The 27,307-nt window shown below is 36.6% G+C and overlaps 1 protein-coding gene across 3 annotated transcripts in view; it reads right to left on the bottom strand.

Annotated features, from left to right (window-relative positions):
• The window catches only part of IBTK (inhibitor of Bruton tyrosine kinase), a 62,369-nt gene that overhangs the window by 22,544 nt on the left and 12,518 nt on the right, over nt 1-27,307 (bottom strand). For 2 of the 3 annotated variants that reach the window (XM_061358359.1, XM_061358357.1), the window contains exons 3-21: nt 26,396-26,492; nt 24,476-24,600; nt 23,853-23,963; nt 22,513-22,683; nt 21,478-21,595; nt 19,456-19,636; nt 18,076-18,199; nt 15,564-15,738; nt 13,853-14,030; nt 12,308-12,904; nt 11,379-11,465; nt 10,454-10,536; nt 10,303-10,340; nt 6,659-6,755; nt 6,180-6,281; nt 5,165-5,282; nt 2,466-2,526; nt 1,616-1,743; nt 635-747 (exon numbers count right to left, since the gene is read on the bottom strand). In XM_061358359.1, the coding sequence (XP_061214343.1) occupies nt 635-747; nt 1,616-1,743; nt 2,466-2,526; nt 5,165-5,282; nt 6,180-6,281; nt 6,659-6,755; nt 10,303-10,340; nt 10,454-10,536; nt 11,379-11,465; nt 12,308-12,904; nt 13,853-14,030; nt 15,564-15,738; nt 18,076-18,199; nt 19,456-19,636; nt 21,478-21,595; nt 22,513-22,683; nt 23,853-23,963; nt 24,476-24,600; nt 26,396-26,492 (2,704 nt within the window). The remainder of the gene's footprint in view (nt 1-634; nt 748-1,615; nt 1,744-2,465; nt 2,527-5,164; nt 5,283-6,179; nt 6,282-6,658; nt 6,756-10,302; nt 10,341-10,453; nt 10,537-11,378; nt 11,466-12,307; nt 12,905-13,852; nt 14,031-15,563; nt 15,739-18,075; nt 18,200-19,455; nt 19,637-21,477; nt 21,596-22,512; nt 22,684-23,852; nt 23,964-24,475; nt 24,601-26,395; nt 26,493-27,307) is intronic. The other variant, XM_061358358.1, reaches the window with a different exon arrangement.

The raw sequence follows: 27,307 nt of genomic DNA, 5'->3' as shown, positions 1-27,307 counted from the left end.
GAACTATGAACTCATGAGACCTAGACTAAACAATGCTTAAAGAGGAAAAAAAATAAAGAAAATGGAAAGTTATTCACTCCATATGATCAATACAAAATAACCAGCAGTTTACTAGGTCCACTATACTAAACTGTAATAAGCATAAACAAGACCATCAAATATTTTTTTCAAAATAAGATTACTCCCGATTTTGTTTCTCTGTCTCACAATATACAGTTTTAGGAAGTAAGACTGACACTTTTCTGTTGAAAATGAGGTCTTCTACCATCTTTTCAATAAAGAGTGACTAATTTTTATTTTCTTTTTAATCCAGAAAAAAAAAGGAAACAAAGCAACCCATGTTAGCAAAAATGTTCCATGTATTAAAACCACATGGGAAAGTGTTCATTAAGCTTTATCTAATAAAAGTCATGTTTTCACAGCATCTGAATTTTGGGCACAACCTTAATATGACAAACATCATTTCAAACAAAACTTATTCTTAAGAATTCAGTATTAAATTCAAATGCAGTGTTCATTAGAACAGAAATAATCATTGCAAGATTTCCTTACTGGAGTATAAAAATTGTACTGCATTACATATTAAACTTTATGTTCTGGTTTTATACTTGAAAGGAACCTCTTTCCCACTGACCTGTGGAGGGTGGACTCTGAATAATATCGGATAAATTATATCCTCCAGAACTATTGGACCGTTTTCGTGGCTTCTTCTTTGCTTTATTTTTTGCTTTTTTGAAAAGGGCTTCCCTATTAAAAAAAAAAAAAAAACCAAAAAAAAAACCCAAGGTGAACTAAAGCCAAAGAAATTAAGCCTCAAAACTATCAGTGTCAATGTGAAGTTTTTCAATAAGCAGCAACAGTTATACTTCAAGTATTAATACCTGGTCCCACCAGCCACTGCTAGCTGTTTCTGCTCTGCTTATGCACTGCCACAACTATTCAGTTAATGTCTGGGGGGTGGGGAATATTTCAAGAAGATAGGAAAAAATTCTTTCCAATCTAGATCTAGTCTCTGGTCTAGTACACTACACAAAGATTTCTGCTGACAGTAGAAGACACAGCAGCTGCACAGGCTGGCACTGCCACCTAGGTCAGATTAAACCTGCTACACATCGCAGCAACCAGCAAAAAGCAAACTACATCTATGTCACTTTTTTCTCTCTTGATTTCTCCTAAATCAGTGAAGTAAAATAAAACTCCACAGTTGGCCTCATATCCCACCTCCCCAACACCATTACCACCAAGATAACTACTACTAATACAACTATAAAGCAGGTATGTGGTCATGTTACAAAAATGTCACATGTTCCTATATATGATGTTAGAAAGAGTGGAATCAAATAAAAGGCATTTTTCATTTTAACATAACTTTTAGAAATTTAGAATTACATGAATTGATACAAGAGTAACTTTCAAGAAGCTTATTTGATAAGGTTTTTGTGAAATACATACTTATATTCATTCCTGAATCAATACTGTGACCTTACAATGCTTGGGGTTTGTTTTTTGTAGTGTTTCAATTCTGAACAAAAAGAGAGCCAGGAATCACGCAAAGGGGTATAAATAACATACACAGCTCTTCTAGTTAAAAAGGTGATGAAAAATAGGTACTTACTGAGAATTTTGTTCTATATTCATTTCTTCCCTTAAAAAGACAAAGTTCTCTCCATCTTCAGGTTCAAAAGAACTTATGTCAGGTCCATCTGGATATGGAGTAATAACCCTCCTGACCATAGCAGGAATCTGTAGTTATAAAGGCCGTTACATTAAGTTTCTCTTAAATTGTATGTTAGCAAATACATGATCTCTTATAAAAGGACGAACTCAACTGTCATTTAAACACCTGTACAGATAAAGTCAATTACTTACCCAGCTTAAAAAATTAAGCTACACCTTTAAGCAAAACAGAACTATTTTAAGTGACATTCAGACTGCACTATTTCAGCTGCCTGTAACCCCTGACAAAAAAAACAAAAACAAACAAAAAAATTCAAGGTTTTGAAAACATTCATCTAGTACTACTGTACAGTTAAATAACACTGGATTATAATACACCTTGACTTTCCCTTCATTAAAGTTCAACTTCCATATTATTTTTCTTACTGCTATGAAGATCTGTATGATCACCCTGAACTCTATACTGAAGAAGGCCAATTTCCTTTCTTTTCCTACGTAACCAATGTCGCATGAAACAACATAAGCAAAACTTGTTAAAAGAGCAACTGTTAATTATACAACATTAATATATTTAATGTGCATAATTAATTAACTTGAAGGGCAATACTGCTGCAGCAGTGGCAAGCGAATAATGAAATATGAGCTCCATGAGTGGGAACAGCAGCAGCTAACCTTAGCTTTTGAGTCAGATGTTCCACATTCAGCCTGTCATCTACAGATCCTGTATTTATTACTCCTCTGTTCTCATTTTAAACCTAACCAGCTTACACTCAGGTTGTACAACTTACAGTTTTCCTGTAATAATCTGAAAGATCCTTTACAACTTCATCACTTAAGACATCCAGAGTCCTAAAAAAAAAAAAAAAAAAAAAAAGATACATGTATTCTCACCAGCTTTTTTTTTTTTTTTAATCAAGTTAGCATTTTAGATGAGTCTCACCTACAGGCATTGTTACCTATTCATGGTGGTCACAGAGGCAGAACACAAATATAAAGTAGTCAATGCTCTTGTTGTAAGGGAGGGTTAAACACACAGCCTTTCCATATAGCCTAACTTTACTTACAGCAACACCTAACACAGACCTGTACAGTCAAGTTACCATGAACTAGATATTACCTATTTCTGCACACTTTCAAGTCTTCCTAACATGTATCTAATATTCAAAATCGATGCAAATTCTTCTATAAAACTCAGCCACTAGATTCCTTGATATTTACACCAAACAATAACACTACAGCAACAAATGCTACTCAACAGAACTGTCTTGCCCACATGAACAGATCTCCTTGTACAAAACTGTCACAACTAAATTCTGTGTGTCTCCCATCAAGTCTTGCTACCCAGTAATGCAGTAATGACATTTTCAGACTTTCCACTAAAATCATAGAACAGTTACGGTTGGAAAGGACATAAAGATCATCTAGTTCCAACCCCCCTGCCATGAACAGGGACACCTCGCACTAAACTATGTCACCCAAGACTGTCCAGCCTGGCCTTGAACACTGCCATGTGTGTAGTGTAGACTGTAGTGATAGGACAAGGGGTAATGGGTTAAAACTTAAACAGGGGAAGTTTAGATTGGATATAAGGAGGAAATTCTTTCCTGTTAGGGTGGTGAGGCACTGGAACAGGTAGCCCAAGGAGGTTGTCAATGCTCCATCCCTGGCAGAGTTCAAGGCCAGGTTGGACAAGGCCTTGGGTGATATGGTTTAGAGCGAGGTGTCCCTGCCCATGGCAGGGGGGTTGGAACTTGATGATCTTAAGGTCCTTTCCAACCCTAACTATTCTATGATTCTGTGGTACATTTATCACTCCTTTGGGCAACCTGTTCCAGTGCCTCACCACCCTCACAGTAAAGAACTTAGAATCATAGAATTTGGCCATCCAGCCAGTTCTTTATCCACCGAGTGATCCATCCATCAAATTGATGTCTCTCCAATTTAGAGACAAGAATGTTGTGTGGGACAGTGCTGAACGATTTACACAAGTCCAGGTAGATGACTTCAACTGCTCCACCACTGTCCATCAGTTCTGTAGCCCCATCATAGAAGGCCACCAAATTGGTCAGGCAGGATTTCCCATGTCTGTCACCAAGCACCTTGTTGATTTTCATGTGCCTTAGCATGACTTCCAGGAGAATTTGATCCAAGATTTTGCCAGGCACAAAGGTGAGACTGACTGGTCAGTAATTCCCTGGGTCATCCATTTTCCCCTTCTTGAAAATGGGGGTTATATTTCCCTTTTTCCAGTCGTCGGGAACTTCACCTGACTGCCATGATTTTTCAAATATGATAGCCAGCGGCTCAACAACTTCATTCGCCAGCTCCTTTAGGACCCGCGGATGGATTTCATCAGGACCCATGGACTTGTGCACTAACCTAAGCTTCCCCAGTTTAAGTCAGAACCCGTCACCCCTTGTCCTATCACTACGGTGATAGGCTACCTTCAGGTACTGGAAGACATATAGTCCTAATTGTAGTATGAACGTCTGCATGTCCTTTCCAGGCTTAGGATGAAAGAAACCTGAATAATAAGACATTACTAGATTTTTGTTCTTCTCTCCAAAAATCAAAGGTTAAAAAGTTTATAAAGTTGTGAAGAGGAAAATTGCTAATAGGAATTAATTTCTCTACCTATGACAGAAGCAGAGCAGTTCTGTGACACAGCAATGAAGTGCTGGCATTCTGAACTGGTTCTGATCTCTAACAGCTTCTATAGCTAAAAGCAAGCACAACAAAAAGGCTAGGAGTGGAAGAGTGAGCCAATAGCAGAGATGGAGATTTGGGTTGTTTTTCTTTGTTTGGGTTTTTTGATTTGTTATTTTATATTATAGGGTGGTTTTTTTTCAAAATCTCATCTAAAAAAATAAGTTAAAACAGTGCTGATAAGGCTTGCTCTGAGAAGATGGTATGTAATCTGGAAGCAACTTGAAGCCCTGTCCAAAAGCATCGAGAGAAAGACGACCAGAGCACACCTTCAACTGATTAAAATGATAGCTGAATCATTGTGCAAAGCAAGGGTACATAATCTGTTCAGCCTTCACCACATACTGCTACAGCACTGAAACTACCAGAATGTAGGCCCATGCTCTTTGGGACATACAGCAGCGGTAATAAACCTACTTAAATTAGATTCAATTTACATAGTAATTTGCTAATTTAGGCATCTTCAAAAACAACTTAAAAAAAAAACCTGAACAAAATTAATGCCTAATGTCAAAGCCCACAAAACCAAGAGAGGTTTATCCCTTTAATTTAGGCTCTTCATGCCAGATTGCAACACAGGGTTTTGTACTATAGAACTGGTACAGTATGTACAGATATTTAACTAGTTTCTGTTTGTCAAAAATGAGTCTCTCTTTGAACTACCAGCATTCAGTTGCATTTTAACATTTACCTGCTCCTATGAATTCTTCCAACCCTTTTCCCTTTTCAGCATGTTTGAATTCAGTAGCTAGAATATGAACACATTTGCATTCCTCCTTACCTCGATTCAAGCAAAGCTGCCATATTAAGTACTATGAACTGCAAGCACGACAGCTTTAACTGTTCAGCTTTGTACATTGCAGAGAACTCCAATAGCTCAGCAGCATTCTTTAAAGTAACTGCAAAGAGGAAACACAACAAACTAAACTGGATAACGTGTTACAACATCATGAAGCAGTTTTTAAGCCTTATCGCACAACGTTATTGAATGTATTACTGACACATATACTTCATTCCCAGAAAAAATGCTAGCTCTAACAGCCATAAACCACAGCTAGTTCCATGTAACTTTGTAGCAGTTTGAATTCAATGGCTCTTTCACATACAAATGTATCAGTTTCAATATCCTCAAACTCAGCAGTCCAAAACAAAGGGGAAAAAGAAAGGTAAAATCAAGCTTCATGTACAGCATACTGCTCTTTAAGCTCCAAATGTTCTCCTTTAGCAGGGAGAAGGAAAGGAAAAAAAAAGGGGGGGGGAGGTAAAAGGGGTAGGGGGGCAGGGAGAGAGAGGAAAAAAAAAAAAATGGATGTAACTAAGAAATGCCTGCAAAAATTGTATGCTAACTTCCTGTATCAAGCTGGACAGCAACACTTAGTGTTTTCTAAAAGGGGCAGATCTTCATAGTCATACAGAAACAGCTATGTGTCAAACAAACAACAAGAGAATTAGTAGAATTAAATACAAGAACAGAAATAGAAACAGAACTTACTTTATCATGTTTTAAAGAAGTTTGAATTCAGTGAATAAAGGTTTTATAAAAAAATTTGGTTTATTTGTTTTAGTGGTTTGGGGTCTGTTTTTTTTGTTTGTTTGTTTGTTGTATTTTTTTTTTTTTTACTTTTGCTCTTTATTTAAGAGCATGAGATGAAGACAACAATGCATAAGGAAAAGTCTGCTAACCTAAAACATCACCCAGACTAAAGAAGCAACTGTTAATAGCTACGCAATGAATAGCAAAAGGTAATTAGAGCAAGGGAATAATAAAACAAATAATGCTGTACTGAAGAACTCACGTTTTTCTGCAATGGCTACTTCACAGATTTCTTTGAGTCTGGATATAAGAAGCTGGTCTGCCACCACAAGAACATTACATATGAATTCCACATTTTGAGAATCTGGAAAACAAAGCATCACATAAATGCTGTGGCCAAGTCAAAAGCAACTATAACATATACAGCTTCAATGGGATTTTACCAAGGGACAAACGTAATGGTTTTTCAAACTTTGATGGGATTTTCACAGCACAAGGAATAGCTTTGAAGAACACACAGTTGTTTTTCGAAGCAAGAGGAGGGAAAAGGAAAACTGCAGTTTGACAAACTAAAGAAGAGGTACAAAAAGGCCTGGGGTAGAGGCATCACCTCAAAATTTAAAGCAAAAAATCACAAAAAAAATTGATTTTCTACATAAAACTACAAACATATTGAGTTTCTATTTTTAAAACATAAAAATTGCAGGAGCTACAGTTGAGCTGAAAATATACTAATGGCACCTTTTATTGCAAGAGCTTCATCTGTATACAGGTAATCTACAATTATCTGTAGTATGTCAGAATGGATTGGCATTTCCAGAGCTGAACAACAGGAAGCCTAAAAGGCAAAAGGTAAAAAAAAGAAAAAAAAAAGAGTAAAAGAAGCTGACTACTTGGAATAAAATACAAAATTAAGAAAACAATTATAATTAGCAATTGACTCAGACTGAGGGTCACATTTTCAAAGCTAAACAATTTTAAAGCATTTGCACAAAGTCAAGTTCTTTAATTAAGAATTGATTGTAGCAAAGCAATTAAAATTTGCTCAAACCTGAATAAATATCCATGAAGTACTTCAGTGTTTCATCAGTCTGAGCTTCTTCTCTAACAATCCTCCTTGATTAACTTTACCCACAATTGCCTAAAAGTAGATCTGCAGGAATCCACTATGCAGGTACTGAACTGCTTTCCTTTCAAGGTGAAAGATCTAGTGAAACCACAAGTTCCCATGCAATAATAAAATGAAACTGGCCATTACTGTTAATGCCTCAGAAAACAAGGGCCTCTGCAAACTCTCCATTTGGAAGATTCAACCATTAAGGCAAAGCTTTTGTATGAACAAACATTAACCACTAAACCATGTAATTCTCAGCATTCAAGCTTATGCAACATCACTGCTTAACAAGTTTGGTTTCAGGTTGCACTGAAGCAAACTTCATACCACGAAATTTCTTCTGCTTTAGAATGTGCTATTGGCACTGATATATTTCCCATTTGAAGTTTAAAAAACTTACAGACGTTTAGATTTTTCCATACAACACCTAGAAGACTTGATTTACAAAATTCAGTATGATTTAGATTTACTTACGAAATAATAGATAACTTACAAACTAAATATAACTGATACACAAATCTATGATTCGGATGGACATTCAACACTTTAAAAATACAGTAATACATCAATCACTTGTCTCACATGTTTCAGATATATTTCCTCAGGGATGACTAAGGGAAAGGCAGCACAATAACTTAAGAGGACAGCTGAAGTTCTATTACGCAGCAGAAGAGAACTTCCAGTACTTTTCCAGGTTCTTAGATTTACGTATAGCCAAAAAGCCATGAAAGTTCAGAAGACTCTTGCACACTGTTTCAGCTTTCAGCTTCCAAAAAAATGCTTCTCCATTTACACCTTTCCTCTCTTTACACAAGCATTATTAATTGTATTCAGACACTTAAACAGAGGCATTTAGTGAAATTACAATGTCTAGGAACAATCAGAGCACTGACACACAGCTAGCAAATAACAACCAACACAAACAAAACATCTACAGCTTTGTAACAGCAGCTGGTGACTAAGTGGAACAATCACAGAATCATATAATAGTTATAGTTCGAAAGGACCTTAAGATCATCAAGTTCCAACCTCCCTGCCATGGACAGGGACAACTCACACTAAACCATGTCACCCACAGGTCTGTCCAGCCCGGCCTTGAACACAGCCAACGATTAAGCATTCACAACTTCCTTGGGCAACCCATTCCAGTGCCTCACCACACTCACAGTAAATAACTTAGAATCATAGAATAGTTAGGGTTGGAAAGGGCCTTAAGATCATCAAGTTCCAACCCCCCTGCCATGGGCAGGGACACCTTGCTCTAAACCGTATCACCCAAAAGGACTCGTCCAACCTGGCCTTGAACACTGCCAGGGATGGAGCATTCACAACCACCCTGGGCAACCTATTCCAGTGCCTCACCACCCTAACAGGAAAGAATTTCCTCCTTATATCCAATCTAAACTTCCCCTGTTTAAATTTTAACCCATTACCCCTTGTCCTATCACTACAGTCCCTAATGAAGAGTCCATCCCCATAATCCCTATAGGCCCCCTTCAGATACTGGAAGGCTGCTATGAGGTCTCCACACAGCCTTCTCTTCTCCAGGCTGAACAGCCCCAACTTTCTCAGCCTATCTTCATACAGGAGGTGCTCCAGTCCCCTGATCATCCTCGTGGCCCTTCTCCGGACTTGTTCCAACAGTTCCATGTCCTTTCTATGTTGAGGACACCAGAACTGCACACAATACTCCAAGTGAGGTCTCACGAGAGCAAAGGGGCAGGATCACCTCCTTCGACCTGCTGGTCACACTCCTTTTGATGCAGCCCAGGATACGGTTGGCTTTCTGGGCTGCAAGCACACACTGAAGCCGGCTCATGTTCATTTTCTTGTTGACCAGCACCCCCAAGTCCTTCTCTGCAGGGCTGCTCTGAATCTCCTCTCTGCCCAACCTGTAGCTGTGTCTGGGATTGCTCCAACCCAGGTGTAGGACCTTGCACTTGGCATGGGTAAACTTCATGAGGTTGGCATCAGCCCACCTCACAAGTGTGTCAAGGTCCCTCTGCATGGCATTCCTTCCCTCCAGCGTATCAACCGAACCACACAGCTTGGTGTCATCGGCAAACTTGCTGAGGGCGCACTCAATCCCACTGTCCATGTCAGCGACGAACATGTTAAACAAGACCGGTCCCAATGCCAACCCCTGAGGGACACCAAATCGTTACTGGTCTCCAGCCAGACACTGAGCCATTGACCACAACTCTGTGTGAGGCCATCCAGCCAGTTCTTTATCCACCGAGTGGTCCATCCATCAAATTGATGTCTCTCCAATTTAGAGACAAGGATGTTGTGTGGGACATTGCTGAACGATTTACACAAGTCCAGGTAGATGACATCAACTGCTCTACCCCTGTCCATCAGTTCTGTAGCCCCATCACAGAAGGCCACCAAATTGGTCAGGCAGGATTTCCCCTTAGTGAAGCCATGCTGGCTGTCACCAAGCACCTTGTTGATTTTCATGTGCCTTAGCATGCCTTCCAGGAGAATCTGCTCGAAGATTTTGCCAGGCACAGAGGTGAGACTGACTGGTCTGTAATTCCCTGGGTCATCCATTTTCCCCTTCTTGAAAATGGGGGTTATATTTCCCTTTTTCCAGTCGTCAGGAACTTCACCTGACTGCCATGATTTTTCAAATACGATGGCCAGCCGTTTAGCAACTTCATTTGCCAGCTCCTTCAGGACCCGCAGATGTATTTCATCAGGACCCAATTTCTTCCTTATATCTAAACTAAACTTCCCCCATTTAAGTTTTAACCCATTACCCCTTGTCCTACCACTACAGTCCTTGATATCCTTTATGTCACTGACAATAAAAATCAGCTAGAGATTCAACACACTGACTCTTGATTCTGATGTATCTTTTGCTCAGTACATATGAAAAGGTACTCCATACCACATACTATTTAAGCTGCAAGAACTTTTACACAAAGAAAATGCAAATTCATCCAATGAAGTATCCCATAATTCCAGCAGCTTTTAAAAATTCACAAACTAGCTCACAATAAACCTCTAAAACAAAAGTAACAGTTTAATTTAGTTTGATAGATACCATTTATTACTCCCATTTAATACACAATCTCGGTAGTACAATTACAGAGTAACCAAAATGGGGGGGGTTTGTTTAGGGCTTTTTTCTTGCAAACAGGATCCATGAATCCAGCCTTCTGATGTACCCAACATTTAGGATGCATTATGTTAGGAAAAACTGAAAAGCTGTCACTTATTTGATGCAACAAAACATATGACCACAACTGTTTACTGGCAAGCTTACCTCAATCCATGAGCTGCTTAACATGCTGTGAAAATAATCTGAAAAGAAAGGCATTTCAGTTCAAGATGCAATAAAATTTCAGCTAAAAAAAGACAGTATGACTTATCTTTTATATGTGTATATATGTATATAAAAAAACACACACACATACCCAGTCTTGCACAAAGTACACACTTATGACACGGGAATTCCTTTCCATCTAAGGATTTCAGGGTCACATCGCAGAGGTATGAACTAGAAGATATTTAATAGAACTGTGACTATTCAGAAGAGCTACAAGTTGTAAACTCGACAAATAAATTCTTACTTTAGCAAGTTATGATTTATCCTTTAAAAGAAAACACACGTGAAGTTTAACAATATCATATAAAATGAACCTAAAAGTACAGGAATGATAGTTTAAAAAGAGAAATTGTCCAAAATTAAGGTCTCACAATTCCATCTGAAATATTTCAATTACTGTTCTAAAATTCCTATGATCAAATAATTTTAGTCAATCTTAAATGGCCTATACTATGTTAGTTCTTTTACATTAGTAGCTACTACAAGCTACTTCTATGCAATGTAACTTTTACTATGTAAGCAGACTATTCAAGCCTTTAGGTATAAATAATCTAATCACATCAACAGAATTAAAAAAACAAAAATAATTTCTAAAAGTGTAAAGAATTTTTCTATTTAAAGATATTCTACAGATCTTCACTGGATAAAATATTATACATCTGCTTTTTTCCAATCCATGTAACCTTATTGTCACAGCAAGAATATTTGCAAAAGTCAAACTGCTTTTGACTGGATTACCAACAACTTTTCTCATAGTATTAGTATTCTGTGACACAGTTAATCCACAGAACACATTAATGATCAGCAAAAAGCAGCAAAAAATACCACACATAATTTATCACAGATTACGAGTTCAAAGGTCAGTCTATAAGCATCTACAGAGAATTTCCAAACTTAAGTTACTGTGAAAAAGACAAGTGTATGCTAGAAATTAAAATACATCTGATGATCTTATATAGGCTATACTTAAGATAAAGACTTCAGAGGAAGATAGTTCAATGTAAAAAGTTTACCATTTCTTCAGATTTAACTTCAGTTTATTCCCATTCTTCTTGTTGACAACATTAATTTTTCCATTTTCTAACCTGACTCCATCCAACCTGCAAACCGGTAATATTAGTAATTAAAAAACAGTTCAAACCATTAAGAACAACAGTTTCACAAAGTAACAGTGCTTTGGTGGGCTCATGTTATTAATATAAAAAAGGATCAAAATCATTCACCACAGAAAACTTGGAAGGGCCAGTTGCTACTTAAAAGTCTCCACTGCAGACGTAAAATGTAACATCTTAGCTACCTTATTTATTATCTTAAATGAAAGCTATAGTGCTATAGTTAAGTCCAAAGTCCAACATCAGAGGGTCAAAAAAATCTAGGAGTTAATATACACTGCTACCAATCAGTTATCTGAGCAAAGACAGTGATTTAAAAGAGATGCATGTTTCAGCACAGGGCTCTTGGAACACCCTAATTCATCAAGGAGGCTTTTGAGTAGGATGGTAATGACACAGTGTAAACCCTGCTCAGCAGCAACTAAATCAACATTATTGTCATCCTAAACACATCACTATACCAGTTACTAACAAGAAAATTAACTCTGAGACAAAACTGGGACAGATACACAAGGCAGATGTTTTAAATACAAACATGGAAGAGGTTCTAGGACACAATAAAGGCCAACAGCGCATTTCTATCACATAGAAGCCTATTCAGAAATGATGCTTCAAGTACATAATCATGCTACGAAAGTCTGTTTCAGACATTATTCTTACCAAATAGCATCGGAACAAATATCCTGCTTTAAAGAGATGACATAGTGCATGCTGTAAACTTTTATACTTATAAAGTAAAAAAAACAAACCCAAAACTAAAGTTAGATCAGCTTACATAAAGACACCCTATGAAGAGCTTGCCAGATAAAAATACATTTCATCTCACCTACCTTCCGCTTAAATTACTGAGTCCAAACTTCTTTGCAGAACTTTGCAACATTTTTATGAGGTTAGCTTCTTCACCACCAGCTTTGAATTTTTTTGATTTGGTCTTCTGTTTTTCATTTATAACTTGCACTTGATTATTTCTATAAATCTCAAATGTAGACTTTCCATTAACATTTTCATTAAAACTCATTTTGTTCAGGTTAGAAATTAAGGTATCTTGGTATTCTTCCGATTTTCCTTTGTGCAGGATTTTTGGTTTATAACCATTAGTCAGAAGATCACACGTATCAGTGTATATGAACTGCAGAAGGTACGCAAACAGATCTGGATGAATTTTCTCTATTACATAAAGATCACATCCAACAGCATCTTCATCTTTACGGTAGATGTCTGTAGTATCTAGCTGGTTATCACTGGAAACAAACAACTTCCTGAAGAAGTCAGAGCGTACAGCCAAGATGTATTTGTGCACGGGGTAAGTTCTTGTGCCAATCTGAAAAGTCACATCATGGATGCTGTCCATTTCATCCGTTTCATCTAAGAGTTTGCCAAAATCCTCTCCAAAACTTGATAATGACACACTTGGAATTTCATAAAGACTAGAACAAAATGAAAACCATCAAAAAAAACTTCTCTTTACAAGCTCCATAAAATTTTACATAGTATGTTTAATGAAAAGGCTGAGGTAATTTCCTTTGGGATTTTTTCTTACATTCCTGAACTACTGAACATTTCTTGTCCTGTTCTTTACAAAAAAACCCCACCAACTAATATGACATTCAGGCAATTAAACCACATATGTAAGACCTGTCTAGCTTCCAGGTATTAGACATCATATTTAGTCTTTATAACTTATCCAGGAAATATGTACTATCAGAACTACCTTCATCTCATTTTTCCAATAAGAAAACACAAACGTTTTCTGGTTTTCGTATTGCAATCCTAAGCAGTAAGACAAAAAGAAACACAACCCAGTATTTACTTATTTATTAGATATATTGGAAATAAATCTATTAAATATATTATAAGAGCACAAGCAACATGACTCAGTACTCTACTTAATCATTTTACTAAGCCTTTTGTCCAAGGATCCACTTTTCACTTCTATTTAAAAGTTAATTATTGGTTGGACAAGGCCTTGGGTTATATGGTTTAGAGCGAGGTGTCCCTGCCCAAGGCAGGGGGGTTGGAACTTGATGATCTTAAGGTCCTTTCCAACCCTAACTATTCTATGATTCTATGATTACCGAAGAGGTTAATTTCTACAGCATTCAGAGCTCAGAGTAAAGAAAGACATTGTAAACACTTGTTAGAAAAACATCAACACCATCTATACTAATTATGCAACTATATAAACTGAGATCTTTGAGAAACTTCAACACATGTTTTCAGAAACAAGTCCTATTCTCTACAAGTATGGATAACCACATTTACTGTGGCTCTGTATGACTAAAACAAAGTCTTTGAAAAGCAGAATGATTTCACCGCAATCCCACACAAAAAAAAAAGAAAAAAGAGAAAAATTACAGTTGTGACTTTAAGTATACCTTGTTTTAGGATCTGACTGTAAAACAGCAAAATTGCAACCGTTAGGATCGGTGGCAATACTAACAGCTCGGTGGACAAAAGTCAGCTTCTGTAGTCGAATTCTTTCATACACACTGTTTGTATCATGTTCACAGGACACGTCACATGAAGAATTCTGAAGGCTTGATACAAGTTCTGCTAAAAAAGAAAAAAAAGAAAAAAAAATTTAAAAAAACTCACAGAAAGGTCTAGCTAATTAAAATGCAAGCAATATAACAAGTCAATGGATGAAGTCACTGAATAAAGCTAAAATTGTGCTGAAGACTGCAGCTTGCTAAACTGAAATGCAGGAAGGCATCTTAATGAAGAAAAAATAAAATATGAACAATAAAAAACCAAACAAATGAAAAAACCCCAAAACACGAGAAATATTACGTATAGTGGAGTTTTTATCCAGAACTACTTGTGGAACTGTTTTGCCACTTCTTCATATAAGGGGAAACACTCCATCTAACATTCAATGCAACCTCTTGTGAAATGAGACAAGCAGTGAATCAGTGTACAGAATTGTAAAATTGTTTTCTTTTCCTGTCATACCAATTACAGCAGATATAATACACTTGCCTACAGACTTCATATTGTATCAGTTTAAATTATATCCAAACTAACAAAATACTATTGAAAAAATGCAATATTCTCCAAATACTCATTTTTCAATAAATAGAAAACTAAACACATGCACACATTTGCCACACTCATTCAAGCCTTTCAAAAGACAGCAGCTCTCATTCATTACATATCAGTGATGAACATCAACTGACATTCAACTAGTCAGCAGGTCGAGATTCTGAAGTTTTTGTAGTTTTAGTATTTTCAAGGAAAGAAGAGCAATATACATAAAGAGAGTTCCTACAGACACATACCAGCATCAGGCAAACAGAGTGAAAAGAGATGCATTTACAGGTGGCTCTGTAATGGAGGAACTGCTATGTTATGTGAAGAATAAAATAAAGCAGCAAAAGAGTAAAACTAGTAACTTTGGATTGAGCAACAGGGGAAATATTTTTGCTGTGAAAGAATGCAAAAATTGACAGATACAACTATAGATGGAATCTTGATATAAAAGGAAGTGGAACTCCAATATAAAGCTATAAAGTTCAAATACATCCTAGGTTGGAAGTAAATCCATTTCTAACCATAGAGTTTTAAGACCCTACATGAACATAGCTGACAGTTTCAATTAAAATCTTTCCTACAGTAGACCATTCTTCCTTGCAGAAAAACCATCCATCAGGACCTACTCTTGGCAATAAGAGCCAAGCTAGTAAGGCAGAAATTGATCTGGACCCTGTATAATGCACAGATAAGGGTCTGGGAAACATGATAAGGCTTTATAGACTTAGCAGTGAAACCAAGTACATGCTCCTTTGTTTGTTCAATGCCAGTTTTTTAGGACTGATCATGTAATATCATCATTAGACTAGACCACTGTGCTACTATTACTTTGCAGAAGTACTTTCTTCTTGGAAATCTCCACCTGAAAGTTAACTGAAAGCTGCAAAGTAAATAAATCTTAATTAAACAGAAAAGAGAACAGTAGTGGTCAATGATACTAACCATCAGCCACAGAGAAAAGAATACCACCACATAATACCATTAAAGACTACAGATTTGATTAAACTTTTATATTGACCTGAAGTACTCAAAAACTATTAAGAAATCACAACTAACCTTTTTTGTCTGAGAATTTTTTCCCTTCGTCTAGCCAATTCCCTGAAAAGGCTTCACCATCCTGTGTGACAAACATTATTTCGTTTTCATTTAAAGCAACATCAGACATGAAGACTTGCCGGCCATACACCCAACGACATTGCTTCATGGAGTTAGATGACTTCCAGCAAAACACCTGTAATTTTTTATTTTCAGACAAAGGGTAAATCTTCATATTATATAAAAGAAGTTCCATATTAGATATTACATTTTTTTTTAAACACAAGAACATGCCATCTCAAAGTTGCACATAAAAGGAGAAAGGCATTCATCAAAATTATAACCCAAGGGTTATGAGCACATATTTCAAAGAACCAAGATGTAAAATACAGAAAATCCATTATGATAACAAAATCCACTTGCCCATGAAGGACATTTGACAAGCTTCTCTGAATATTCAAACATCTTCATAGCAGTCATCTATGGGATAGTTTTTACTGACATTTCAACAATGACAGCAAAAGGTGTCATCAAATCAAGAAACAAGTTTAATCTAGTTCTTAATTTGCAGATCTATCCAACTGGTTTGCTTATAAACTAGACAAAATTCAAAGCTAGCACACCAAAAATTTACACCATTTCCCGTTAATTGTTTGACAAAGATCTCAAGTTTCTCTGTACCAGACAAGGTTTTGGAATGGAGATCATGACCAAACATGATCTTTGAAATATTCAACAGAAATGTGAAGAACTGCATGCACAGCAGGACTGTACTGTAGATGCCCAAAAAAGCAAGTAGAAAGAAACAATCCCACAGAAGGTAAAGCCCAGACATGGTATTAGTAATGCTGAAACTGAGCTTTCATCTCCCACTGAAGGGGCTGCACAGATCTATTAACACCTACAGAAGGAGGGGACAGAAGAATCTGAGTAACCTATTTACTTTCCCCTCTCTTGAGCCCCACAGAATCACTGAATGGTTGAAGCTGGAAGGGATACCTGGAGATTATCTAGTTCAACCCCCTGCTCAAGTAGGGCCATTCAGAGTAAGCTCCCCAGGAACACGTGCAGACTACTTTAGAATCTCTCCAAGGACAGAGACTCCGCAACCTCCATGGGCAACCTGTGCCAGCACTTGATCATCCTCACAGTGAAAACACGCTTTCTGATATTCAGACAGAACCTCTTTTGTTTCATTTTGTGCCCACTGCCTCTGGTCCTGTCACTGGGCACCACTGAAAAGAGCCTGGCTCCATCTTCTTTAGAGGTTTCCCTCAAGATGGAAGATCCCCTCAAGCCTTCTCTTTCCACAGTTAAACAGTACTCTCCTAAAGAGAGTACAATCAAGCCAAATCAGGAATCATTAATTCAGGAAACAGAAGTATTAAGATTCCACCTCTCTCCTTACTTAATAATGTGCAATGCCTAACAGCACTAAAGATCCCAGCATTTACCAGTATATGAAATGTAGATTGACACATTTCCCCTGATGCAGGAAGACATGGTAGTTTTTTACGGTTAAAGAAGTGTCCCAAAGATGTTTAAGGGGCACTACCAATACTACAGATGCTAGAAGCTAAACCTCACATGAACAAATACTGAACTGGAAGTGTATAATATCTGAGAAAACTAATGATGCAACAAACACATCCCAAAGCATAATTCAGCCAATGCAATTAAAAAAATAAAAATAAATAAAAATAAATACAACAAAAAAAGCCCACCCCAAAACAAAAACCCACAAACCATAACCTCCCCCCCCCAAAAAAAAAGCCACCCACACAAAAACAAAACCACTGCTCCCCATTTTCCCTGTTTTGATATACAAGCTCATTTTTTCACGTTAAGGCAGAAATTTCAGTAACAAAACCTGTCTGTACACACCACTAGATGGCACTGACGGTTCACATCTCTCAGTGAGCAGCTCTAAAAAAGGCTGAGGTTTTGAAGGAGCCTATAAACTTACTCTATGGAAGAACGAGGGAAGAAGGCAATAAATCTGTCACAGTATTCCAGTTTTAAGACAACACAGTGTCTACACTTAACTATAAATACTAAACCATTCACCACATTTAGGGTTGTCAACAATAAAAGGGACATCACATCTACAGAGCAGCTGCTTCTCAGCAAACCCTCTAACACTTCAGAGACTAATTTGGAACATGTGAAGGTGACTGGGTAGGTGGGTTGAGAGGATAGACAGGGAAGGCAAAAGAAAAACAAAACAACAAACCTCCCCAAAAAATCCCAAACAGACCATGTATGGTATGTAACCACTTATGTACGTAAAAGGAAAGGAATTTCCACCTTCACTGAAAATCCGTTAGATGTCCACAGATTTAAAAATACACTACTGTACACTACTTCAGTAGTCTTTCCATAGCCCTTTAAAAAAACAAAATGTATCACCAGCAGCTCTACATAAATCAAATGGGCGTTTTCCATGCACGATTTTGTCCTGTCTTATGTTTGAAGTTTCATTAATCAGTATGTAGCTTGCTATATGATTATGATTTCCAAATACACAACTTACTCTTCCAGCTTCATCCAGTGCTAGAATGCAAATCTTCTGACCTCCATTTTCTTTAAGATGCTGGGTATCTACCTTATATTCCAAATATCCGCCACTGACAAGAACTTTTTTAAGGTTCAGCTGTCTAAAAGAACACAGAAGGTTAAATTAGTATTTCTACATTGTGTACTTACGTTGTACTTATGACAGTTACCTTTTCATTTAGAGCAGCAGAGAAGAAAAACAAAAAAAATAGTTGAGGTAGTGCCTTTGAATAATTACTGAAGTGGAGTTTCTCTCCACTGGTATTACTAATGTAACTGCTAATAAAATATTATGAGATCGCAATTTTTGCTTTGAAGTAAGTTATATCATATCCACAAGTTACTCACAGAATTCCATAAGTGAAAACTGGGATAAGATTTATCTTCGATCTTCAGCAATACAAAAACTATAGTTGTGTGAATTTAGTTTAGCCATTTTTATTAAAAGACCTACCCTACTTCAGGAGGCCATTTCTCAGGTTTGTGGTGGGTTTAGTTTTTTTTTTATCTGATCAAAACCACACATTACCTTTTTTCAGCTTCTTATTCTTATTAAGAGCACAGTACATGGTATTAAGTTTCTCCAAGTTCCAACACCTTCACTTACAACCATGCAGAAAATGAAGTATTAAGCTACCACATGTCAATAAATACTGTTAGAATGTGAAGCTGAAAAGCTAACTGGGAGTTACTAGGAAAAAATGCTAATTCTCTCTTCTAATCTGTTACTGCAAACTAAGTAAGAGAGAATGGTATCAAATAATTTCATAAATGTATGAGTCATGGGCCCAGTTTTTATAACAGGTTTTATATGCAGGTTTTAGCCTATGTACCAATGATGTTACAAGCTTCCACCTGCAACCTAAACTACCCTTTATAATATACTCTTATCCACCCAGTAATTATGAAATTCATTCAAATTACCGATTCAAAATTGTAACAACATAACTAAACAGAACAGCAGATCTTCAATGCCTCTAAGATGCATTTATGCAAATTCAGGTTAACAGAGGAACCAAAACTACCAGTTTCAGTATTTTTAAGCCTATGGCACAAAATACTTCCTCTTAGCATGCTTTGTTGTTTGTTTAGTTTTTAAAATGTCTTTGGTAAAGAACAAGTGGCAACTTAACCTCATCTAATAACAAGAATATATGAAAACCAAAAAAAACAACCAAAAAACCCCAAAATGACAGCTGCGGTTCATATGAAAGAATGCAAATGAAGCAAACTCAGGGGAGCACTGTATTATCTCTACTTTCTGCACAAAAATCTTTAAAATAGCTTGCAAGTATAAGACTACAGTGAAATCTTCACCTTACTGTTCTTCATGATAAATCAGAAATGTAACACATACTTTGAAGCCATCTTTTTGCATTGGTAGTCTGCAAGTAAATAAATATCTCCTCTTTCAGTAACGCATACTGTAGCGCCATCACTTGCAGAGACCAAGGACACAGAGATATCTTTATGGTGCAGAGCAGAAACCTGGCGAGGTGCAGTTACACATTTTTCTCCATTAGGATCCAGCAGATAACCTAGAAAACACAAACACACCCAAAATCACTATTTGCCATTCCACACATTGTGCATTTAAAGGACACTTTGCTACGCTATTTTAAAGAACCTTTAAATTCTAAAAGATTTTTGAGGTAGGTAGATAATTCATCTTCAAAATAATTAGACAGATAAGAGACCCACTAAGCATACTTGTTAGTTCACTACAAACACCAGAAAACATTCAAGACTTGATACACAAAAATTGAAGTAAGGCATATTCTACAGGGAAAGTGATTTAATGAGGTTAAACTCTGCAGTGGTACTGCCTTGGATTCCAAAGAAAGAACATTTATTAATCATATTACAGTTCAAGACAGTAGAAACACTATCACACTGGCATAACTAAAGCTTATTTCAGCCATTGGAAGCTCATCATAAAAATTATTGTAAGTGCACATGCATTATAATAGGCAGTTACATGAACCAATGGACAAGGCTGGAGCTGTAATGTAAGGACTCTGAAAACGTATTAAAAAAAAATAGAAAATCAGGTCATTGCTGCTCTGCTGCATAAAGAAACCTATGCCAAAGAATCTCATACATAATATAACCCTGCCCTGGGTGCAGTTACATCTGCCCCACAGAGTGGATCAGAGTACCAATACCCAGGAGCAAGCAGAAGAGCTACTTCTAAAGCTGGAAGCAACCCTGTCATATGACAGCATAGTGCTATGCCCAAACATTTTAAAGAGTCAAGTGTTATTATCACAGGTCTATCACAGTGCCCAACTGACATGACTGTATCACGATCTAATTACTGTCTCCATACAGTACTGCACTGGACCTTACACACAGCAGAATAAACTCAATCTCAACAACACAAAAAAAAAAACAAAAAACCACCAAACTTACATGAAGGGTACATATTAAAACAAAACAAAACAAAACAAAAAACCAAACCATAAGATATTCATTAATAAGGTACTTCTCTGAAAGTTTTTTGACATACCTTTCCTATCTTAAACAGGAACACACAAAAAAAAAGCATCTGAACCTCATGCCAGAACTGATGCAGATTAACTCTAAGTACCAGAGCTAGCTAATATTTTGTTTGCTCATAGATACAGAGCTCTGAAAACGCAAATCCAAACCAATATCGCAATACCTGTTCATTAAAAAAGACAAAAGCAACTAAAATAGCCCAGACAACAAATCAGTAAGTTCACCAGTTGGCAATATATTCTTATTAGGTTCTATCTTGACATTCAGAATAATACTGAGTTAAGCAAAGATCTGTTAATGGCATTATTGAAAATAGATCTAAATATGGGTAAGAATTTCAGCTTAAAAATGTTAGTATGAAAAAAGTTAGTAGTAGTATGTTTACAGTGTGTGTTGAAAGAAGGACATAGGCAGGAGAGCTGAATGTTAGTTTATAGTTTATCAAGGGCAATACCAGCCAGACTGCTGGAAGGAGACAAGCACGCCTTGGAGTGACCTGCAATACAAGCAGCAATATTCTGTTTCCTGACAGTCTACAGTAGCAGGACCACACAAGATACATAGACAGTGAAAGAATTATAGAGTTCAAATAACAGAGCTAAGCCTGACCAGCTCCCATCATCTCAAAATGTGAAAGTGACCAGCAGTAATGAAAAATATTCTTCAAAAGAAGCATGAAGAGACTGGTTTAATTAAAAGAGACGGGGGGGGGGGGGGGAGAAGGACAGGCGGGGAGAGAGAAAGAGAGAAGGAGAGGGAGAGAGAGAGAGAAAAGAAAGCTTTAACCAGGCTTCTGTTGTAAGAAGTAGATGACAGCTTTAGCATGAATAACATCTTTTAATGGCTGGGGTTTACCTTCAGAACGCTTCTACCTTACCTAGTTGGCCACCATTCAGCCCCATGGTATAAACTGCTTCCTTAGTCCATAGCACTGTATGGAATCTGCCTGCAGCCACTCCAATCACCATTCTACCTTTCAGGCTTTTTGCCTGAACCTAAGCACAAATCCAAAGTACATCTTAGTATTAAGCAGAAACAGGTGAATTCCACAGGTACAAATTTATGACATTTCACTCCTTAAGTCATTAAGAATGAAGCATTGGTAACAATCCACATACAGGCTAATAAGTCAGAATTATTTCAGAAGTTTGTCAAGTGGAGCACTTAGCACTAGTGTCAAAAAGTAGTTAACTTTGTGCATTATTTAACCAGAACTATAACCAAATCTCCTTACATTGTCTTCATATGCATGATATTGAACAAAACTTGCAGAGGTCACGTACAAAACAGTCAAAGACAACTCAGATGCTGCAATAGCGTCAGCTAAAAAGTTTCAGCTTGTAAGTCCTAATGCCCTAAACACACTGCGGAACTGCACCCTTCAGTAAAAGGTAATGTAACTCTTACTTACATAGAAAAAAAAAAAAAGAAAAATTAGAGATTGAGCATAGAAATATAATTACATTGTTGATGTCCATACCCTTTCTTCCCAAAATGTTACCAATCCAGAATCAACAGTGCTTCCAGCAAAGAATACAACCACCAAACGCTGAGATCCATCATCCAGTGATTCAAAAGAAGTAAAGAGCATGAATCTCAAGTAATACATATCTATTACTTTTATGTCATTTCAGCTACAGAACAATTTGGGGAAGGGTTTCGGCAATTGTACCTTGAATCATACTGGGCACTACAAACTTTAATAAAGTTCAGGTTACAAACTAAGATGTTCAATGAGGACACAGTTACGTATTTAAGATAGAGATGGATGGTAAGACAGAACCAAGATTTTATCTGAATTCAATTGGACTTAATGGTCCTAAAAAAGTTTACAAGTTATTTCCACGATCTCTACCTTTTACTTTCTGTTAAAAGAAGCAAACAACTAAGCCTTGACTGATAGTAATTTTACCTGTCTAGGAACACTGCAGTTAGAAGGAGGAGGAAGAATACCCAATTGATGGAAAGTATTTAAACCAAAAGTGTAAACATATCCATCTTCTGTTAAAACAACAGTATGATCCTTAGCTGCCGCTATCTGGGAGCACTGATGGCCAGCTAAGCCTTCCACAAGTCTCGGAACCTGAACAAGAAAAAAAAAATTGATATAAAGATAACTCTGGTTTGGTATTAACCAGTGGTCATCTATGAAACTAAAGAAACACCAACAGAAAGTCATAACCAAATACTGAACTACAGATGAAACACATCTGAATATACAACACACTCAATAACATAATTACCAAATCCAATGCAGTAAGACTTTCATTTGAAATGTATCCTTTGCTGTCAGAGAAGATGACAGCTCTGAAATTCGTCTGGAAATTATATTAACTAAATATTAACTATTACCTCTCTTGTTCTTTTTAAATTACCACAAGTGATAAGATTTCTCCCTTCAGACTACAGGACATTCCTAAGAAAATTCCACAGAATCAGGAAGCAGGTCTGTATCTTTGACTCTTCATGCACTCTCTACTGTGAGTTCTCCTCATTCAACTGGGTAACATGCTAACTTCAAACAGCAATTTGTAAAAAAAATTCTAATATCATAGAATTCCAATTTTAAAAAAGAAAAAGTGTTAAGAATTGAGCTCCAGTCTTCATTGTAACACCCAGCAACCTAATAGAAAATTTCTGGCAGAACTTGATATTGTAAATTAAAAAAAAACTTTGTGCTGTGAACTAAACGAACACTATCAGGAAGTGTGCACAGGATAAGATACTGAAGTCTAAGAATTGTATTGTCATCATACCTTAGTCTTCTTATATTTTGGTATTGCATATTGCAACATGTACTGTTCAAAATAAAACAGTAGGTGAATTTTCACTTACAGCTGTGCAAATCCAGTAATAACAGCCCTACTATGACTTTTTATGTCACTACAGCTCTACAGTACTGCTGTTTCTTTTGTGCCAGCCTTGACATATCACAAACCTATTTAAGAATCCAGCCCTTGTCTGGAATCAGCTAGCCTTTATAACAACTCAGCCGTAACACAGAAGTGTGACCACAGTATCTAGCTATCTTAAAATATATCTAAATCCACGTTCTTCTATTCTCTGCCACTTCACTAGTAGTACTAGAGAGGCTGGGGGTTTTTTTTGTTATTTGGTGGGAAGCAAGGGGGTTTGCTTGAAATCGACAGCAAACTCATTTTGAAAGTACACTCACAAAAACTCTAGTTCACTTTTTAGATTTGCTATTTGAAATAAATGAAACATCATGCTACACTTCATGAGATGGCATACCAGACATGTTTGTTCATCACCATGACCCAAGCGCCCTCCTTGTCCATGTCCACATGTATAAACTTGACCTTTGTGGGAAAGGAACACGGAATGAAATTTACAGAGTACCACCTGAAAGAAAAAGAGCAAAAAAAGAGGTGGGAAGGAGGCAGTAGAGGACAGATCATTTTTCTTGGGTAACCTGAAAACACCTGCTAAAACTACTTTGTGAAGAAGTCTAGCTTTAATAAAGACCTGTTTCTGAAAATACAAAGATACTAATATTAAAATTAAAAAAAAAAAAAAAGTACAACACATTCTCCCCACCAAAATATTGAACCATGATTTAATTGAGGGTGATGGGGGGGAGCAGCAAGAATATATTATTAATCTAGTACTCCTTAGCTGCTTTAAGCTGCTTGTCAGATCAATAGCAAATGCTTCCTGAGAAGTAACTAGGAAGAAAGGAAAAGAGATGGGAGGAGGAATAAAACACCAAAACAAACAAAAAACCCCACAGACCCAACTTTTTTTTTTTTAACATGAAAACTGAAAACTTGGTAACACCTTTGATACTTGCTTCCCGCCCCATGCACCCCTCCAAGCTCACCAAAAAAGATGCCTATTTAATACATTAAGAATACCTGTTTGATATACACGCCATTCCGAGGAAAGAGGTCCACCAATTCAGGATGATGTTTACCCTGTTGACCACCATGACCCAAAGTAAAATTTATATTGTTTCCCCAAGTGTAGACTTCTGTGGGATCTGCAATGAAAAAAAATTCTGTCTGCAGCTTATAAATTTACCAGTACTGTGCAAATACTGGTGACTTTGAGAAGCAGCTCCTGCTGGTTTTATTTAAAATTTGATGAGCAAAGCTATTTTTTTGACATGAAACTGAAATTTTAAAATATTTATTCTTATTAGAAGGTACTATGACAAAATATTTTAATTATGTACAATGTTCAACGTTACTTACACATATTTTCTAGCAACAGAAAATGCAAACATTCCTCAGCAGCAGATTTACTTATTATGTTTTCAGAAGACAACTACTACCTCCTCAGGTTACACATGCTTTCCTTCAGTTTAGTAAAAAGCTTTTACCAAAAAAAAGTTTATGCTGTCATGTATGAAAGCCATAAACATCTTCAAATCAGAGGTGTAGCCAAAAAATAACATTTCAGATTTTTTTCCAATAATCTCTCAGTTAGTGATATCTGAGCACCGTTTTCTGAGTAAAAAGCTCAAATCTATGTACATTTCATCACATTTCATTTCATCACTATTTCATCACATTTCATCATTATTAAAAAGATTAAAGAATTTAAACATATTTCACAAGTTGAAATTAAAATACCCAAATCTTTAGTGTAACCAAATTTATTTAAGACTGGAAATAAGCTGAAAAAAACCCCAAATTTCACAATACCTGAAGACTGAACAACATGGAGAAAAGAGGAAAGAAGGAGTAGAAAAGTATAAAACAGCATGAAAATAAATAAAAACTACTGGAAAGACTAATATCCTGTCAAAGAAAAATCTTGTGTACTCAAGAGTTATTCTTACACGTTGTATTTGGAGAAATTATATTTAGAACTACTGTAACTAGCTTATACCAAGCTACCGTGTCTAAAAACATTTTGAAGATTAAAGAACATATTTCCTCCCTTTTCACAAGACACAGAAGTGATGTAAACTATCAAATTCAAAGACATGGAAGCCTCTCTGACAGCTTGAATTGAGATAAAGGAGAAAAACGATAGAATGCTTTGGGTTGGAAGGGACCTTAAAGATCACGTAGTTCCAACCCCCCTGCCATGTGCAGGGACACCTTCCACTAGACCAGGCTGCTCAAAGCTCCATCCAGCCTGGCCTTGAACACTGCCAGGGATGGAGCACTCATAATTTCTCTGGGCAACCTGTGCCAGTGTTTCACTACCCTCACAGTAAAGAATTTCTTCCTAATATCTAATCTAAATCTACCCTCTTCTAGTTTAAAGCTATTACCTCTTGTCCTATCACTATAATATATAAATAACAGAATATATAATGAATAATATATAAAAAACAGTATATATTAAATATATAAATATATTACAAAAATATATAAAACACAGAATAATTGAGGTTGAAAGGCACCTCTGGAGGTATCTAGCTCAACACCTCTTCTCAATTAGGGTCAGCTACAGCAGGTTGCCCAGGTCCATTTCTCTCACATTTTGAGTATTTCCAAGGATAGAGTTTCCACAACCAATTTATGTTACCTATTATATCATTTGCCTTTTTTTAACCTCTCTCCCCCCCCACACACACACCCTTTTTAAAAACCTTTAAGTCAGTCATCAGTTCTCCATTTTTGCTACATGAGTGCATCCTGTGTCTACTGCCAAGATTCTATACCTGCTGTCCTATGATATTAGGGACCCCACACCTTCAGGTATCTCATAACTTACACAGTGCTAATTAGAAACAGGAAACATTGTCTACACCATTACATACATTAATTGTTGAGATATATCTCTTTGTAAAACACAGTTTAGGCTATTTGATTTCCTACCAGTTTTCTTGAACACCACATGGACTGGCCTATCTTTCATCACAAGATCCAGAGCTGATAAGCCTTCTTTATCCTGAACATAAAGACTAACACCATACTGAAAGACAAGGAGAGGAGGAGAAGAACATAAGTTAATTTTAACTCCACACCTTGAATTAAGTCAGGTAAACATTTAAGAAGCTAGACATATCTTCAACTGAAGTTTAGTACTAATAAAAGCCAATCTTCAGATTCAACTAAATGGTAAGCAAAACTGATAAAGAAAAAAACAAACAAACAAAACACCCCACAGAAACAGTGCAAACCTGTTCAACCATGTATATATTGTATTATTCTATTAAGTGGGATTTTATTCTATGAATATTTACTGATTAATAAGATTTAATCAGTGAAACACAAAGGAAGATAAAATAAAGCCGTCTAGGAAGCGCAAGTACTTACTGAACATGCATTTACCGGCTTCAGACAACACATTTTCTTACAATGGCATGTTTACAGAGTCAGTTTTGGCAAGTTAACAAGTGAGAAAATAAAAATTAAAAATAAAAATAAAAAGTATTATTTCAAAACAAGCAGGGAACAGTGGTTCACAGCTCCTAGGCTAGAGGACAAATGTCCAGATAAGACCAGGAGCAGCAAGGAAGCTTTAGAAGTACAAAGCGTAAACAGGTCATTCCTTTAGAACTCAGAGAGGAAGATATTCTCTGTGAATACCGTTTTCTTAATAAAAAATAAATGCTGTTACACCAAAAATTGGTTTTAAGGAAGTCAAATGTCATCAATCACATCCCTGAAGGGAAGAACTGCAGATATCCCCAGGCAGGATCTAAGGGATATATAGCTGTACCTATTATCTCATGGCTAATAAAAAGGAAAACCTTACAGAATCTCCTGATTAAGAGATAAACACAT

Source organism: Neopsephotus bourkii, unplaced genomic scaffold (genome assembly GCF_033783945.1).
Source record: "Neopsephotus bourkii isolate Nb327-2 ecotype Australia unplaced genomic scaffold, CSIRO-AGI_Nbou_v1 NB_941, whole genome shotgun sequence".
NCBI classification, from domain to species: Eukaryota; Metazoa; Chordata; class Aves; order Psittaciformes; family Psittacidae; genus Neopsephotus; species Neopsephotus bourkii.
Note: the sequence above shows the minus strand (reverse complement) of the source record. Positions and strands in the feature narration are given on the sequence as shown.